Source organism: Chanodichthys erythropterus, chromosome 1 (genome assembly GCF_024489055.1).
Source record: "Chanodichthys erythropterus isolate Z2021 chromosome 1, ASM2448905v1, whole genome shotgun sequence".
NCBI classification, from domain to species: domain Eukaryota; kingdom Metazoa; phylum Chordata; class Actinopteri; order Cypriniformes; family Xenocyprididae; genus Chanodichthys; species Chanodichthys erythropterus.
Genome location: NC_090221.1, coordinates 20,915,545 through 20,933,284, shown reverse-complemented (window position 1 = coordinate 20,933,284; position 17,740 = coordinate 20,915,545). Strand labels below are relative to the sequence as shown.

Genomic DNA, 17,740 nt, shown 5'->3' with positions numbered 1-17,740 from the left:
TGTCTTTCAGTGTGTGAGCTACACGTCCACAGCGACTGTGCCCCGTTCAGTGTTAGCGATTGTCGTTTCTGCCACCAAGATGGAGGGCAAGACATTGTGAGTATGAGAAGCAGGACTGCACCATCTCCTTCTGTTTCTACTGATATATTAACCTGACATTTAAAGCCAGCAGACCAGAGAATAAAACGATGGTTGACCTCGGCTTGAAAAGCTTTAATTGAATTTTTCATAGTTTGTCAGAAGCTTTTTCACACTTGAAATTATGTTATCGTTTGGTAGATTTTAATTAGTACTGATTAACACTACATGATTACACTACATGTAGCCTGCTTATTGTTATTTGTGATTACAAAGTGGTATTGTTGTCCATGTGTTTGGGAGTTTCGTATGAAGACGAAAAAGTTCTCATGCAAGTTTCACCCGTGTTTGTGCGTATGCGCCATGTTGACCAAAAGAAAACTGCTTGGTTTGAAAGTGACTAGACTATTAGCATTGTACCATGAACCTTTTTGCTTACAAAATTTCGCTAATGTGACTGCACTTTTACACAGGCAATGTGAATTTCTAGATAGTGTATGAAAACGAGTTTGAAGATTCGAGCACTCAAGATAATGTAACTTAATTAGAACACAATCTTGGCTTTGTCCAAAACCTTAAAAATGCTTCCTTTGGAGGACGTATTCCAAGGTTGGAAGGCATCAAGGCATATCCAAATCCAATGTTTGCTTCACTTCCTTTCTACTGAGATACCTTCATCTGATTGATTTTTTGAAGGCAGCATAGATGTATCCTTTCCTGCCTTTGATATCCCACAATCTTGTGCTTTCCATTCTGTGACAGTTGAGCTAAAAAATAAAGATGGCGTCTGAAAGTTGCGGTTGGTGGTCAGTTTTTGTGTAAATGTACTTTTTTGGTCAACATTTTCCACTTTTGATGTCATTTCTAGGGAGAAGTAACTAATGTAGTAATTAAATATACGCTTAGTTATCACCAAAGCACACTATTTGGTTGTAGATCAATCATTAAAGCGTTATGCAGCCTCACAAGGTGCCTTTGTGTGCAAACACTGCCTGCAAAGTCATTGCCTAATAGGGCAGCAAGGCAGCAAGTCAGCTGCCCAAGCTTTCAAGTGCAGCCCTTGTCTTTCTACTTAGAATTATATAATTAGATCATTTCTAATTATAGTTCAAACTTCAAATTACCCCTTAAATCAGAAATGAAATGATTGGTTGATAAGTATGTTGTTCAACTCCAGCGGAAAGCGCAACTGGGATGTTGATCCAGGAACATGTCCTGGGTAAATCACATCCCCTAGCTCTGTTATTGCTCTAGATTGTATTATTGGCCACATGGCTTTTTCTAACCCATCATCCCCTCCTGCTCTGGTAGGATACGTACCAGCACCACTGGCGGGAGGGCAACATGTCCTCAGGTGCCCGCTGTGAGGTCTGCCGTCGTACCTGCAGCTCCTCAGACGTCCTGGCTGGCATAAGATGCGAGTGGTGCGGCATTACGGTAAGTGTTCGTGTCTCGTTTTTACAGTGCACCCAACCTTTACTTGTCTTAGTATTCAGCGCTTTCAGTTTGCCTGTTGTCAGCTGTTTTCATTACACAAACGGCTTCATTATTTAGTCATAAGAATGAAGGTGTGTGGGCTCTTAGGCTGTTGTGTGTCACAAAGAATCAGTCAATTATTTAACAGGTGCAATGTGGGATGCAGCTCCAGTCAGCACTCACAAAATTGTACTCGGTCAAAGTTGAATACAGTAAAATTTAGTAAGCTTGCTGTTGAGGTTTTATTTCTCTGTCATCTTGGTAGTTGTTTTTTTTTTATTGCCTGGTTTCCTGGTTTCGATTGTAGTTGGTTGCTATATTACTGTACCTTTGTTCCAAAACCAATCAAGCTTCCTCCACAGATAACATTTTAAGGCATCAAAAGGTAGGCGGCCTATAATTTAGCTGCCTCTTAAAGGTGCCATCGAATGGAAAATTTAATTTACCTTGGCATAGTTAAATAACAAGAGTTCAGTACATGGAAATGACATACAGTGAGTTTCAAACTCCATTGTTTCCTCCTTCTTATATAAATCTCATTTGTTTAAAAGACCTCCGAAGAACAGGCAAATCTTAGCCTGACGCGTTCATACTCAATTCTAGTTCGAATATGAGTCTGATACTGCTCTATTGGGCTTTGATTATGGGGGCGTATTTCAACCGATCCAGGAAAGACCTTAATTGGATAGACCTACAACCAATCAGAGCTACAGAGTAATGTATGTTAAGCGACGCATAGTTGTCAACAGAACTCAGCTGCACACATGCTGGAACTAGTAGAAGATGAGCGTAAACAATCTTTGCCGGTGTTGTAAAAAGAATAAGTATACACGGAGTACTTGCCAATTAATGCGCTGTCGATATCTTCTATAACGGACGCAATGGCGGAATATACACATCTCAGTTCTTCAACAACAGCCATCATTATTGTAAACTAATTCAACCCAAGCGCTCTTTGATGACATGGCTGATTTCGTTTCTGGTGATAATCTGTCAATCATCGCCCTGACAAATGTGATTGGTCCGAACAGTTTCTCTTCGGGCATATTTACTCCTCTACGGATAGAGTCCAGACCGAACTCCCCGACCTCAAAATGTTGTGGGCGGGGCTAAGTTCGTCTGGCATCCATAACACCGACTGTTACGTAACAGTCAGGATCCTTAATATGTACGCCCCCAATATTTGCAGGCAATACACAAGGGCAGGCAGTATTAACGTCTGGATGTGCACAGCTGAATCATCAGACTAGGTAAGCAAGCAAGGACAATAGTGAAAAATGGCAGATTGAGCAATAATAACTGACGTGTTCCATGATAACATGATCTTTTCAGTGATATTTGTAAATTGTCTTTCTAAATGTTTCGTTAGCATGTTGCTAATGTACTGTTAAATGTGGTTAAAGTTACCATCGTTTATTACTGTATTCACGGAGATAAGAGCCGTTGCTATTTTCATTTTTAAACACTTGCAGTCTGTATAATTCATAAACACAACTTCATTCTTTATAAATCTCTCCAACAGTGTGTAATGTTAGCTTTAGCCTGTTAGCCATGGAGCACTATCAAACTCGTTCAGAATCAAATGTAAACATCCAAATAAATACTATACTCACATGATCTGATGTATGCATGCAGCATGCATGACGAACACATTGTAAAGATCCATTTTGAGGATTAGCTGTGTGAACTTTTAAGGCAAGCGCAAGCTCCAGGGGCAGGGAGCGTAAGGAATTAAATGGGCCACAGCCTGAATCGGTGCATAGTTAATGATGCCCCAAAATAGGCAGTTAAAAAAATGTATTAAAAAAAATCTATGGGGTATTTTGAGCTGAAACTTCAGACACATTCAGGGGACACCTTAGACTTATATTACATCTTGTAAAATAACGTTCGATGGCACCTTTAAGATATTTGTTTTTCCAGATCCTTCGACAACATCTCTTATATTTTTCACAAAGAAGGCAATCCCAGAATGCATTAAATGATTTTGGTTTATAATATATGCTTGTTAAGTTATGCTTGTTGTTGTTCCTTTCATGATATTTAAATAAGTTGAGTCAGCCAGTTTGCATTAATTGTATGGCTATATTCCAAATCACTCTTATGAGTTTCCATTTCAGTTAGGATGCTGACTTAGAAATGACCTGCCTACATAGGCAATGATGCAGGTTTTGGAAGAGAGCCACTGTGTCACTAGGATTACATACTGTACCAATGGCTCACTCTCCGCTTTTTTCCTGTATTGTTTTATTTTGCTCCCGGCGATAAAACGCTCTACTCTACTGCACTCCAGCTATTACAGCACGTCCCTCTGAACACTAGCATCCATTCCACCCCCTCCCAGCTCTCAAGTATTTCAGCATGTACTGTAGGCTAGTAGATGATGTAAGCAGTATTGCCTGAGCAAAAGGTTTTTTGAGGACGGAGGCTTCAGAGTACATAGCTACATAGCTTTGAAATGGCTGTTTCAGCCCTAATACTCTGAAAGCACAAACCTCTAGGATTTAGAGGGATTTTAAAAACAAAGACACAAGTAAAGGACTTATACACAAAGACTGTAGCTTTAACTTTTTTTTTTTTTTTTGGTCTAATGGTCAAATATCAGGACTGGTAACCAAAAGGTTGTTGGTTGAAACCCTGCCAAGGTCAATCCATGAATGGTAGACCATTGTGCTCTTCAGCAAGCCACCTAACCCCCTGGCACACTTAATACAGGAACAATCTCTCTATATGTTGCTTTGGATAAATAAATGAACCATCTGTTGTCTTTATTATTAGAAAAATTTCAGTTCTCATTAAGCTGTACTAGAGCTTGTGAGCTCTTGGCTCGATCGCTTATCTGTATGTATATGTTTGCAGGCACATACGTCATGTTACGTAATCATCTCCTCAGAGTGCAGTCTGGGACGACTGCGGAACATGATTCTTCACCCCAGCTGCGTATGGATCTGCTCACGGAACTTCAGCAAGATGCACTGTTACAGGATCTCAGAGAATTCCCAGCACGGAGAGATGGGTAATGCCTAGACGCTTTAACATTCACACTGAAATCTGAGCGGACACCTTAAAGCTGAAGCTGAATGTTTTCCGATTTACAACAGTTCTGTGCACTGCAGCTGTGGCATGCTGTTCATTAGCACAGACAATTGTTCATCAAGGTGGTAAAACAAGCAAAAATGTGTTTGCATTAATGCACTCAAAGGTTAGTTCACCCAAAAATAAAAATTCTGTTATTAATTACTCACCCTAATGTCCTAAACCCGTAAGACATTTGTTCATCTTCAGAGCACAAATGAAGATCTTTTTAATGAAATCTAAGAGCTTTCTATGCTTTTTTAGAGCCTATGCAACTACCACTTTCAAGCCCCTGAAAGGTAGTAAAGACATCATACAAGTAATCCATGTGACACCAGTGGTTTAACCTCAATTTAATGAATTTTCTGGGGCTTGCAAGTGGTAGATGCATAGGCTGACAATGGAGGGACAGAAAGCTCTTTTTGTGTTAAAAAGACATTTGTGTTCCGAAGATAAATGAAAGTCTTATGGGTTTTGGATGACATGAGGGTGAGTAATTAATGACAGAATTTTCATTTTGGGGTGAACTAACCCTTTAATTACAGGTTTGGGATAAGTGCTTTTTTTAAAGAAATTTAATACTAACTTTTAGCAAGGATGTATTCAAAGAATAAAAGTGAAAAAAAAAAAAAAAAAAAAAGTTTCCACCAACATATTAAGCAGGACAACATTTTGACAACACTGATAATAATGAGAAAAGTGTCTTGAGCACCCAATCAGTATATTAAAGGGTTCGTTCACCCAAAAATGAAAATTGTCATTTATGACTCTCATGTTGTTCCACACCCGTAAGACCTTCGTTCATCTTCTGTTCATCTTTACAAATCTTTTGTTTCGAATTAGTGGTTCGGAGCGCCAAAGTCACATGATTTCAGTAAACGAGGCTTCGTTACGTCATAAGTGTTTCGCAGTTTCAATAGTTCATGTGACTTTGGCAGTTTGATACGAAAAGATTCGTAAAGCTTCAAAAAAGTGCTCAGCCATTACTAGATATTGTTGTAAAGTCGTTATTTTGTTTTTTTTTGACACACAAAAAGTATTCTTGTCACTTTATAATATTAAGGTTTAACCATTGTACTCACATGAGCTGTTTTAAATTTGTTTTTAATACCCTTTTGGACATCTGAAAGTGTTAATTATCTTGCTGGCAATAGAGGCCTCACTGAGCCATGGGATTTTATCAAAAATATCTTAATTTGTGTTCCAAAGATGAACTAATGTATTTTGGGTTTGTAACGACATGAGGGTGAGTAATAAATGACATAATTTTCATTTTTGGGTGAACTAACCATTTAAAATTATTTATTTTGAATGAAAAAATTTAGCTTTGCCATCACAGGAATAAATTACATTTCAAAGTATATTAAAATAGAACAGTTGTTTTAAATTACAGTAATATTTCCAAGTATTACTGGTTTTACTTAATTTTTGATAAAATGCAGTCTTTGTACAGTCTTTTTGGTATCCCTGTATGTGTCATGTGAAAGTTACAGTGATTATAATGGATATAAATGCACAGTTTATCAGTCAAGTCTTATGATTGCTCCCATAATTGGCAAATCATGTGACTATACTTTAGAAGTTTTATATCCCGCCGCAGTGCTCTATAGATTTCCATTGTAAGTCCATTACTGAACATTTTTTGCTTTGTTTTTCAAACTGGGAAGCATGTCACAATTGTTTTCTTTGGTACTTGAATATATGTCACAGACATTTTGAACTTGCATTGAACCCGGAACATTTCTTCAGTACTAATGAGCACAATAACGCTGTTCTGTTTTAATGACCGTTTTCTACGATTAAATGTGTAATCCTTGAAAATAAGATGGTTGCGCACATTTTAAATGAAACCTTCAATTCATTGTTAGACTGTCCTATTCACCTTTTGAATATCAAATAACAAGATCACATGTCTGTAAATGCTCATAGAGAATTGTTTTCTCCAGATAACCTGGATGATGTCGATACTCAGAGTCCGGTAACATCAAAGGAGAATCAGCCTACAGGATCACCTGACACGGGTACAAACCAGAAATTACATCATGGCTAATGGTGATAATCACCCTTGCACCCAAAGTAATCTCCCATCTTTTGGCCTACAGGTAAACAGACTCTGAAAGTTTTCGATGGTGATGATGCAGCTAAGCGCAATCAGTTTCGTTTGGTTTCAATCCCTCGAATAATCAAGAATGAGGAAGTGGTGGTGAGACGTTTTTTCCCTGATTAGCTTTCACCTGAATTACAGTGTATACATCAAAAGTGTTTATATAAAGATCATGCTTGAATAACACTCAAACTTTATTGTCAGTTTCATTTTGTTGTTTCTGATTTCCTGTCCTGACAGGAAGCAGCACTCAGAGCATTCTACATTCCAGATGAACCGCAGGATTATGAGCTACAGAGTTACGGCCAACAGGGACTGTTTACAGATGACATCATCAACCGTAACGGCACTCCAGACAACAAGCCCATTTTTAAGGACACCATGTCTGATTCCTGGGTGCTCAGAGCAAAACCCAGAGAAACAGAGGTGGTGAAGATTTACCACCGCTGGCAAAAGTAAGCTCTACTTCTGCTTTTAGTGCATCATGTTCTGCCATTTTGTTTAGTGTTGTCCGACTGCCATAATATTGATTCACAAGGAAGTGTTCAAGAATTTAGAGGAAACATTCTTTAAAGCAGCCTTACAGGTTAAACTGAAGTTCTGTCAAAAGTACCTGTAGCATGGTATTTAAAGTCAGCATGACACAGTGTTTGTACCCCATTTTACTTACATAATCCAGTGTATTTTAACTGAAATTGAATATTCAATGAGAAAAAATATGTAGTATAAGCCTTGATTTTATATACAAGGAATTGACTACATTCAATTCAAAAGACTTGTTCAAAAATTGTTCAAATTTTAGGAGATATGGTGACATCAGCAGGAAAGCTAAGTTATTATATTTATATTTTGAAAAAAAGATTAGTCATTATTCATGCACAATTAAACCAGTAATGTATATTAACAAAGTAAATTATTTCATATTAAGTTTAAACCATAATATTCCTTTAAAATAACCCACAAGCTACACAAAGAAAATGCTAAAGAAGTAGGGATGTGCGATATTGAAAAAAAAAATTATCTTGATTATTTTCTGGAACTTTTTCAATAACAATGTTATTTGTAGTGTTTTTGATTTTAAAAAAAATGCTATAAATATGAAACTAAAGTCAGTAAGTGGTTGGCATTCGCTGAGTCATTAAGTTATTAATTCAACGGATTCATTGAAATGGCTGTTTCATTCAGAAGCGTAGCAAGTAACTGTAACTACTTACTACGTAGCAAGTAGCAAGTAACTTTATGAATGAGTCATTGAATAACTGACTCACCTGATTCATTTATAAAGCACAGATTAATTTTGTGTTGCTCAGAGATGCAACTATTTTCATTTGGGAAATAAAGCAAGAAACAATATTGTGTCTTAAAATGTAACTCTCAATATTAACATTACTTATTGAACTGTTTTATAAAATCTATTTCACATTTGCAATCATGCTGATATTCTGATATAAGCTTGCTCATGTGATATTGCTTATATTTGTCATATTATATAGTTAAGACAAAAAAACACAGAGGCGTTTGAGGCACCCATCTTGAATTTTGAGGGCATTCTGTATACGAATAGGCTTCTCACTGTCAGCCTGCACTTTGTTATATTATCGTAGACAATACATAACACAAACCCCTCTTTAGAAGACAAAGTTAGCTATAAATAGACAGGCAGAACAGAATGGAAAATGTATTTTACATATAGACACATCGTAAAGATGCTCAGTTCTTGTGTCAAAACGGAGGTTCTAGCTTACTTTAGTTTACTTATCTAAGGGTTTTATGGCACATCAATCCTCTCGCTTCTCCAAACAAACCATATTTCATCTCCAGGCATTGCAAGGAAATGGACAATAGTTGTGTCGTGTACCACTCAGTGAGGGCAAGTGTATATGAAACCCATCAAAACACACTTGGCTCAACTGATGACAGTATTGCTGTTGTGTGTCCAGTTGCCACGGAGATGAAGTGACACAGCATCCATGGTTTACCTAAGATGTTGTTGCCATGCCAGCAAAAAACGCTGATGGACCCTCATCGCCTACAGAAACTCATCAGGAAAACTTTAGATTTCTTGAAAAGAAGAGCACTGCCACTCATGTCCTTGATGTTTGCATTAGATGAGGAGTTTCGTTTTTGAGGAGTTTTGAATCAAGGAGGGATTGAGTCAGGCTTAACACATGCTGCCAGTTAGTGCCACAATCAAACGTGTTTATTCTTATGTAATATTGACCACAGTAAATCAAAATGTTGTCTGAAGTTTCAGTGGCAGACCAGCGGATGATTTATACGGTGCCAAACCGCTGTTGAATCATGGGATGGAACGTTTTTCGATGCTTTACGTTTTCAAATGATGGTGTAATGAGGAACGTTCTTAGGTTTCACATTTGTGTTTCAGGGTTGGAGTCATCTACATCTCAGTGACTGCTGGGAAAAACAGCATGGTAGACTCAGTCATAAAGGAAGTGCTTTCACAACTAGGAAAACAGGTAACTGGGATTTCACTTCTCAAAAACACAATTTAGGGTTATTTGAACATACCCTTTAACTCTGTGTATTAGTACTATGACACATATGAGACTATAACAAACTTATTTGTGCCACAAACATTGCTGATGCCTCAACACATGGAAATGTGTGCCATTACTTTTATGAGCAATCAAACTTATGATATTTGTCTACCATATATGGTAGCAAGTGCCACTTGTAATACCCTTGTGTCTTATAGATGTCTAATAGATTCATTAATTGTGCAAAACTAGTTATTTTTACATTTTATGAACTATTTTTGTTTTTGTTGTTTTACTTTAGTGCGTTTGTATGTTAATCGTCATGTTTTTGCAAATATCTTTAGAACGACAACCCTGCTGACTTTAACCTTGTAGAAGTTTTCATGAGCAGCAAACAAGGTAAGATCTCTTATGTGAAAAAGATTTCTATGGTTTTATGTATCAGGGCATAAAAAATCATCTGGTCTTTAGCAGTTCTTAAAATTAGATAAATAAAACCTCAGATGAACAACAACACATGATATATTACACTGTCATTATTTATTTAACAAAAATAAAGTCAAAATGAAGAAGTCATGTGTGACAAACTAAGTACGCCTTATGATTCAATTGATGTAGAACAACCTTTAGATGTTTTTTGCCGACTATTCTTTACAACGTTGCTTCAGTTCATTGAGGTTTGTGGCCAATCTATGTATGCATCGCTCTCAAAGTCCCACCACAGAATTTCAGTCTGGTTGAGGTCTGGACCAGTGCAACACCTTGATTCTTTTCTTTTTCAGCCATTCTGTTGTAGATTAGATGGTGTGCTTGGGATCATTGTCCAGTTGCATGACCCAATTTTGGACAAGCTTTAGCTGTTGGACAGATGGCTTCACATTTGACTCTAGAATACTTTGGTATACAGAGGAGTTCATGGTCGACTCAGTGACTGCAAGGTGCAACAAAAAAACAAGCCCAAATCATCACCCCTCCACCACTGTGTTTTACAGTTGGTATGAGGTGTTTGTGCTGGTATGCTGTGTTTGGTTTTTCGACAAACGTGGCGCTGGTCATTATGGCCAAACATCTCCACTTTGGTCTCTTCTTTCCAAAGGACATTGTTCCAGAAGTCTTGTGGTTTGTTCAGATGCTAGTTTGCAAACCTACCCAGGTGAAAAAAAGGACATTTTTATAATATACTTAAATTGCTCTATTTTCTTGCACTAATTTTGTACTTAATATACTAAAAATTATTCATTAGTACTTCTTAAGATCATCATAAGAACATCTAAGTGTACTAAACTGTGTTATTTTGAGACACCATGAAATATGATCTAAAATGGGCTTTTAATATACTACCTCTGTATTTAAAAAATGTATTTAGATACAACTTATAATACATTTGAACCTTGTACTACAAGTGGTAGCTAAATATATTTTGTAAATATAGAGATAGTATATTAAAAGCACATTTTAGATCATATTTCATGGTGTCTCAAAATAACAGAGTTGAGTACACTTAGATGTTCTTAAGATGATCTTAAGAAGTACTAAAGAAGAATTTTTAGTATATTAAGTACAAAATTAGTGCACAAAACTAGAGCACTTTAAGTGCATTATAGAAGTGTACTTTTTTTTCACCTCCGTGCCGCCATGTTCTTTTAGAGAGAAGCTTTCTCCTGGCAACCCCTCCAAACATGCCATACTTGTCTGGTCTTTTTCTAATTGTAATTGTACATGAACTTTAACATTTAACATGTTAACTGAGGCCTGTAGAGTCTGAGATGTAGCTTTTGGGTTTTTTGCAGTGTCTCTGAGCATTGCACGGTCTGACCTTGGGCTGCATTTACTGGGATGTCCACTTCTGTGAAGATTGACAGCTGTCTTGAATGTTTTCCACTTGTAAATAATCTTCCTTGCTGTCGAATGATGGACTTCAAATTGTTTGGAAATGGCCTTGTAACCCTTCCTAGACTGATGGCAGTAACAGTTGTTTTTCTAAGATCATTGCTGATGTCTTTCCTCCTTGGCATTGTATTAACACACACCTGAATGGTCCAGACCAGCAAACTGCAAAACTTCTGCTTGTAAAGAGTTGGTCACGCTCACTCATAATCAATTAATCAAAGACATTTGATCAACAGTGCCTGACTGTTACTTACCCTCTTAATTCCTATGGAAGCAATAAGGCTGTACTTTTCCATTTTGGCCTTATTTTTGTTTGTCATGGTATAATATGTAATGTGTTGTTCATCTGAGGTTGTATTTACCTAATTTTAAGACCTGTCAAGGACTACACTTTGGTTTAACCCCTTACAACATAGAAATTCTTCAAAATGTGTGGACGATATAATCATATGTCCTAACTCAGTGTTTCTTACCCATCTTTAGTTCAACGGCAAATCCTCAGCGGTCAGGAGCTTTTACTGGATAAACTGCTGGAGATACGGAAGGTATGTGCAGCAAGACATGCTGATATTGCTTGGCATTTGGAAAACGCTCAAGGGGATGAGCCCTGATAAGCACAGAACACTAATTTCACAGCGTCTGTGTGCTTATGGAAAAAATCTTGTGAGAGCTTCCCGGTTGTCTCAAATTCTGATTCTGAGCATGTGACTTCCAGACATCATTGCGACAGATGAATCAGACTCGGTTTTACATCGAGGAAAACAGGAATCGAGTGGTGCAGGTCAGTCTGCTCTTGGGAGGTTTTCCGACACAACTCGACAAAGAGGAATACTCACACCTGCTATCCGAACACCTCGCCATTAAAAGTGAGTCTGCACATCTCTGTGTGCTTGAATGATGTGTAAGCTCAAGGTTTAAACTGCTCAGATCCTTTGGATTTTAGCCATTTGTCCTGTCAATCTCTTTGGATTCTATTAATCTTTCCATAAAATTGTCCTTTAACAATGCTGACCTATAAGTCTGAAATACTTGTGTACTCGTCGTAAATATGCCTGTCGCCGCTCTGCTGGGAGGGATTAGAGAGGATTATATTGTGACTGCTGATGATTTCTTGCCAGAGTTAACACTAATCATATCTCTCTCTCTTCCACACCCAGGTCACTTGGTCACCATCACTCATGTGTACGCTGAACAAGGTAAAAGCAACCAAATCTGTAAATCATAGGGTTCTGTGGGAGAACAGCCTGTTTCCTTGTCACAGGAAATGCATCCCTCCATTAGAGGCAACTTATAATATGCTTCTTTGTTCTGAGCACAACTAAACAGCATGACTTTATTTGATAACACTGAAGGTCGCTGGTGCATGCTGCAGAACAAACCTCTGGCTGTGTCCATGGGCCACAGTCTGGCCTACTCTCAGCGCTCTGTAAATGAATGTCCTTGTTCTGCACACAAATGCTCAGAACTGCTGGTTGTTTTTAGTCATCCACAACATGCCTCCTGGCTCACTTGCCTTGATGCTTTGAATGTATGTGTAATGTTGTTGCAGTGTCGTGTTGGTTTGTGCAGAGGTCTTAAAATATGAAGTGGTTAGCACACAAGCACTTGACACTCTTCTACTTATCATTATTTCCTGTCATTGGCTACTGTACTAGTAAAAATGGTACAAGGAGCATGTAAGGTACAAAAGGTACATTCTAGAATGTTTTGTTTAAGTGAATTTTAAGTGAATAATATTATGCAAAATAATTGTTAATTTGATTTGATTTTAGAAATGTTATGTACCTTTATATGTGTACTTAATATATTATTTTTTTATTTAAAAATATAAATTTTATATATATATATATATATATTATATATACACACACATCGATCGGGCATAATATTATGACCACCTTCCTAATTTTGTGTTGGTCCCCCTTTTGCTGTCAAAACAGCCCTGACCCGTCAAGGCATGGACTCCACTAGACCCCTGAAGGTGTGCTGTGGTATCTGCACCAAAATGTTAGCAGCAGATCCTTTAAGTTCTGTAAGTTGCAAGGTGGGGTCTCCATGGATCTGACTTGTTTGTTCAGCACATCCCACAGATGCTCGATAGGATTAAGATCTGGGGAATTTGGAGGCCAAGTCAACACCTCAAAGTCGTTGTTGTGCTCCTCAAACCATTCCTGAACCATTTTTGCTTTGTGACAAGGCGTATTATCCTGCTGAAAGAGCTGAAATACCGCTTCCATGAAAGGGTGTACATGGTCTGCAACAATGCTTAGGTAGGTAGTATGTGTCAGGTATGTGTAGGTAGTAAGTAACATCCACATGGATGGCAGGACCCAAGGTTTCCCACGGTTTCTTCCCATAGTGCATCCTGGTGCCATGTGTTCCCCAGGTAAGCGACGCACACGCACCTGGCCATCCATGTGATGTAAAAGAAAACGTGATTCATGAGACCAGTCCACCTTCTTCCATTGCTCTGTGGTCCAGTTCTGATGCTCACATGCCCACTGTTGGCACTTTCGGCGGTGGACGGGGGTCAGCATGGGAACCCTGACTTGTCTGTGGCTACGCAGCCCCATACGCAACAAACAATGATGCACTGTGTATTCTGACACCTTTCTATCAGAACCAGCATTAACTTCTTGATCAATTTGAGTTAATGTAGCTCGTCTGTTGGATCAGACCACCCAGGCCAGCCTTCCATGTGCATCAATGAGCCTTGGCCGCCCATGACCTTTGAGGTCAAAATGTTCACTTGCTGCCTAATATATCCCACCCACTAACAGGTGCTGTGATGAAGATGATCAGTGTTCTTCACTTCACCTGTCAGTGGTCATAATGTTATGCCTGATCAGTGTATATGTATATGTGCGTGTTGAAAGTTTTGCTGCACATTCTTTGTGGAAACAGTGATACTTTTTTTTTTTTTTTTTTAGAATTCTTTGATAAATAGAAAGTTCAAAAGAACATTTGTACATTTTTGTCACATTATAAATCTCTTTAATGTCACTTTTAATTAATTTAATATATTAAAACTGCACCTTACTGACCACAGACTTTTGACTGCTAGTGATATAAAGAGGATTGCAATGGGATTTTGTGTCTGTGTGTGCATCTCAATCAGCTCCCTAGTTCAGTAGTCAGGGCACTGATCAGGGAGTCGGCTACATTCATTTACACGAAACACTGATTCATGACCTAGGAAGCTAGGGAGCTGATTGAGACACAGGGTTTGTCTTATTCCATCATATCATGATAGGTGGTAAAAATAATTGTGCTCAGAGCTAAAAATAATTGTGTCCCAGGTGTGAGCAGGTGTTAGTGAGTGTGTTTGTATAATTGAGCTGATGTGCTATTTTCAGGTGCTGTGGTTCTGCAGATCAGCTGTTTCTCAGAGGCAGAGAGGATTTACATGCTGGCCAAAGACATCAGCATCAGTGGCAAACAGCTCTGCTCACTTGTCATACCTGAGATCAAGGTACACCATCTTTTTACAAAGCCATAAATCTAAACACTGAATGGGTGCAACAGACTCCAGTTTATGAATATGGAAAGTTCTTGTGCTCTTTCTTTAAAACAAATGCCACATTATTGTAAAATGCAGTGTGATTTATACATTGACATGGCATTTTTAAATGAGGCTCAAAGATAGTTCACTCAGTAATGAAAATTCTGTCATTATTTACTTAACACCATGTCATTCCAACCTTCTATCACTTATTTCTTCTTCAAAACAGATCTTTTTTTGTTTGTTTGTTTTTGGTTTTACCATTAAAATTCAGTGGGCTCCAGTTTGGATACAAGTTGTTTGGGTTTGTACGGAGACCCTAAAAAATGAGATGGCAGGAAAATGTATATTCCAATGCTTTTGCATTCGCTTGAAAAATTTGCGTTCCCTCATGAAACTTTGCAACTTTTGTGATGGAAATAACAAGGTGGTAGGGAAAAATTTATTTCAGTGCTTTCTGAGGGGAACACAAATGTTTTGGAAAAAAAAAAAAGTTGCAGAATGCAAAAGCATTCAAATATAATTTTCCTTGCATCTCATACTTTTTTCCATCACCATGTCCCCTTATTTTTCCCTTTTTGTGTCCAAATATCAGATAGATGTCATCACCTTGGAATTATAAGATTGTATCTGAGATTTTTTCAAAATTGAGTTATTCACATATTCTTATTCTGTGACAACTTATTTACATTATGTTATATGACAAAAAGGTTCTATCTACAAAGAAGTATGGAATGCAAAATCTTTGAAGCTCAATATCTCAGAACTGCTCAGAATGTAGATAAAACATATAATTCCAAGATGGTGATGTATTTAAGAGAGTGGAACCCACAGCTGATTCAAAATAATAACCTGTACTGACTTCATTGTGATCAGTAGTTCATGTGCCATTCATTGCAACAAAAGAAGGCTGTTCATTATTGTTCAAAATGCTGGCCCAATCTAGATGCATCTAGTGTTCCCTCTAGTGGCGTACTGAGAAACTACAGTACAATACAACAAGAAGTTTAAAAGCTTAGTTCACCCAAAAATTAAAATTCTGTCATTTATTACTCACCCTCATGCCATTCCACACCCGTAAGACATTCGTTCATCATCAGAACACAAATTAAGATATTTTAGTTGAAATCCGATAGCTCCGTGAGGCTTTCATAGGGAGCAATGACATTTCCTCTCTCAAGATCCATAAAGGTACTAAAAACATATTTAAATCAGTTCATGTGAGTTCAGTGGTTCAATATTAATATTATAAAGCGACGAGAATATTTTTGGTGTGCCAAAAAAAAAAAAAAAAACGACTTATTTAGTGATGGACGATTTAAAAAAACACTGCTTCATGAAGCATCGGAGCACAAATGAATCAGTGTGTCGAACTATGCCGAACTACGTCAAACTGCCAACGGCTGAAATCACGTGTCTTTGGTGCTCCGAACAGCAGATTCGATACACTGATTCATTTATGATCCGAAGCCTTCTGAAGCAGTGTTTTGAAATTGGCCATCCAAAAATATATCCAAAAATATTTTCGTCGCTTTATAATATTAATATTGAACCACTGTACTCACATGAACTGATTTAGATAAGTTTTGATTTATAGTACCTTTATGAGAGAGGAAATGTCATTGCTCCCTATGGAGGCCTCATGGAGCCATCGGATTTCAATTAAAATATCTTAATTTGTGTTCCGAAGATGAACGCATGTCTTACGGGTGTGGAACAGCAGGAGAGTAAGTAATAAAAGATTTTTTGGGTGAACTAACATTTTAACAAAGGTTATTTTCTCTCCCAACAGCAAAGCAAGCTGGCCAAAGGAAGCTGCCCCCTGCTGGTCTTTGTCAACCCTAAAAGTGGAGGACTAAAGGGCAGAGAGATCTTATACAGTTTCCGGAAACTTCTAAACCCTCACCAAGTGTTTGAGCTGACCAGCGGAGGACCACTTCCTGGGTTAGACCTCCTCTACATTTGAATGATGGTCTAATTGATATTAATGTTTTGATTAGAATATGTATGGGTGAATATTGTTGGTTCCCTTCTCACATGTATGGGTATGTGTATTGTACAGGCTGCACACTTTTAGGGAAGTCCCTCGCTTCCGTATCCTGGTGTGTGGAGGAGACGGCACAGTGGGATGGGTGCTGGGGGTTCTGGAGTCCATACGACATAAGATTGCCTGTCCCGAGCCCGCGATCAGCATCGTACCGCTGGGCACAGGTGCGTGATGGAAGTTTATAAGTTAATTCTAGTTAACTGTAGGTTTTACTATTTGTTAGCATCCATTGTCATTTGTGTTCAGTTATGTTGTATGTGTTTGTCAGGGAACGATCTGGCTCGGGTGTTGCGATGGGGGGCGGGCTACAGCGGCGAGGACCCCTACAACATCCTGGTGTCTGTGGACGAGGCAGAGGAAGTGCAGATGGACCGCTGGACAATTCTTCTGGACGCACAGGAAATGACAGAGGATGGCAAAGAGAACGGCTTCCTAGAGCCGCCAAAGGTACACAATCAATCCCTTCAAAAAAATTTTTTTAAAAATATAATTAATGCAATTAATGTAATATGCAGATATATATGTGCATTAATTTTAAATAATTGCATATTATTTATAATGAATATTTTATTTTTAATAATAAAATATATAATACAAATAAAAAATATTTTAATAATAAATTATATTTTATAATTTATTATTTTAAAGATAAAATAAAGAATAACACAAAATATTATTTTATTTAACAATTATTATTATATGTACATATTCATTAATTTTATATAAATACATTATTTACAAACAATGCATATTATAATAATATTAGCATTAATTATTACAATAACAATACAAATACTGTAGTACATAATTATAATATTTATTAATTAAGCTTTAATTTTTAATAATTTAATTATTAATTTATGTTTTTAGCTCGGCTAAGGAATTTATATCTGCACACATTTTGCGAGTTACTAGAGTAAAGCAGTCTAACATAATAGGGTTGTACCTGCCTGTGTTATAGATTGTGCAGATGAATAATTATTTTGGGCTGGGAATTGATGCTGAACTGAGTCTGGACTTTCATCACGCACGTGAGGAGGACCCAGATAAGTTTAATAGCAGGTGAGTTT

General features: G+C 37.6%; 1 protein-coding gene across 2 annotated transcripts in view; it reads left to right on the top strand.

The window, feature by feature from the left end:
* Positions 1–17,740, top strand: part of LOC137023013 (diacylglycerol kinase theta) — a 43,683-nt gene that overhangs the window by 20,733 nt on the left and 5,210 nt on the right. For both annotated transcript variants that reach the window (XM_067389521.1, XM_067389527.1), the window contains exons 4-19: positions 11–96; positions 1,390–1,515; positions 4,414–4,570; positions 6,576–6,650; positions 6,732–6,832; positions 6,974–7,188; positions 9,120–9,210; positions 9,576–9,630; positions 11,605–11,666; positions 11,837–11,987; positions 12,279–12,317; positions 14,478–14,593; positions 16,416–16,567; positions 16,686–16,834; positions 16,939–17,117; positions 17,632–17,732. In XM_067389521.1, coding sequence (XP_067245622.1) covers positions 11–96; positions 1,390–1,515; positions 4,414–4,570; positions 6,576–6,650; positions 6,732–6,832; positions 6,974–7,188; positions 9,120–9,210; positions 9,576–9,630; positions 11,605–11,666; positions 11,837–11,987; positions 12,279–12,317; positions 14,478–14,593; positions 16,416–16,567; positions 16,686–16,834; positions 16,939–17,117; positions 17,632–17,732 — 1,855 coding nt within the window. The remainder of the gene's footprint in view (positions 1–10; positions 97–1,389; positions 1,516–4,413; positions 4,571–6,575; positions 6,651–6,731; positions 6,833–6,973; positions 7,189–9,119; positions 9,211–9,575; positions 9,631–11,604; positions 11,667–11,836; positions 11,988–12,278; positions 12,318–14,477; positions 14,594–16,415; positions 16,568–16,685; positions 16,835–16,938; positions 17,118–17,631; positions 17,733–17,740) is intronic.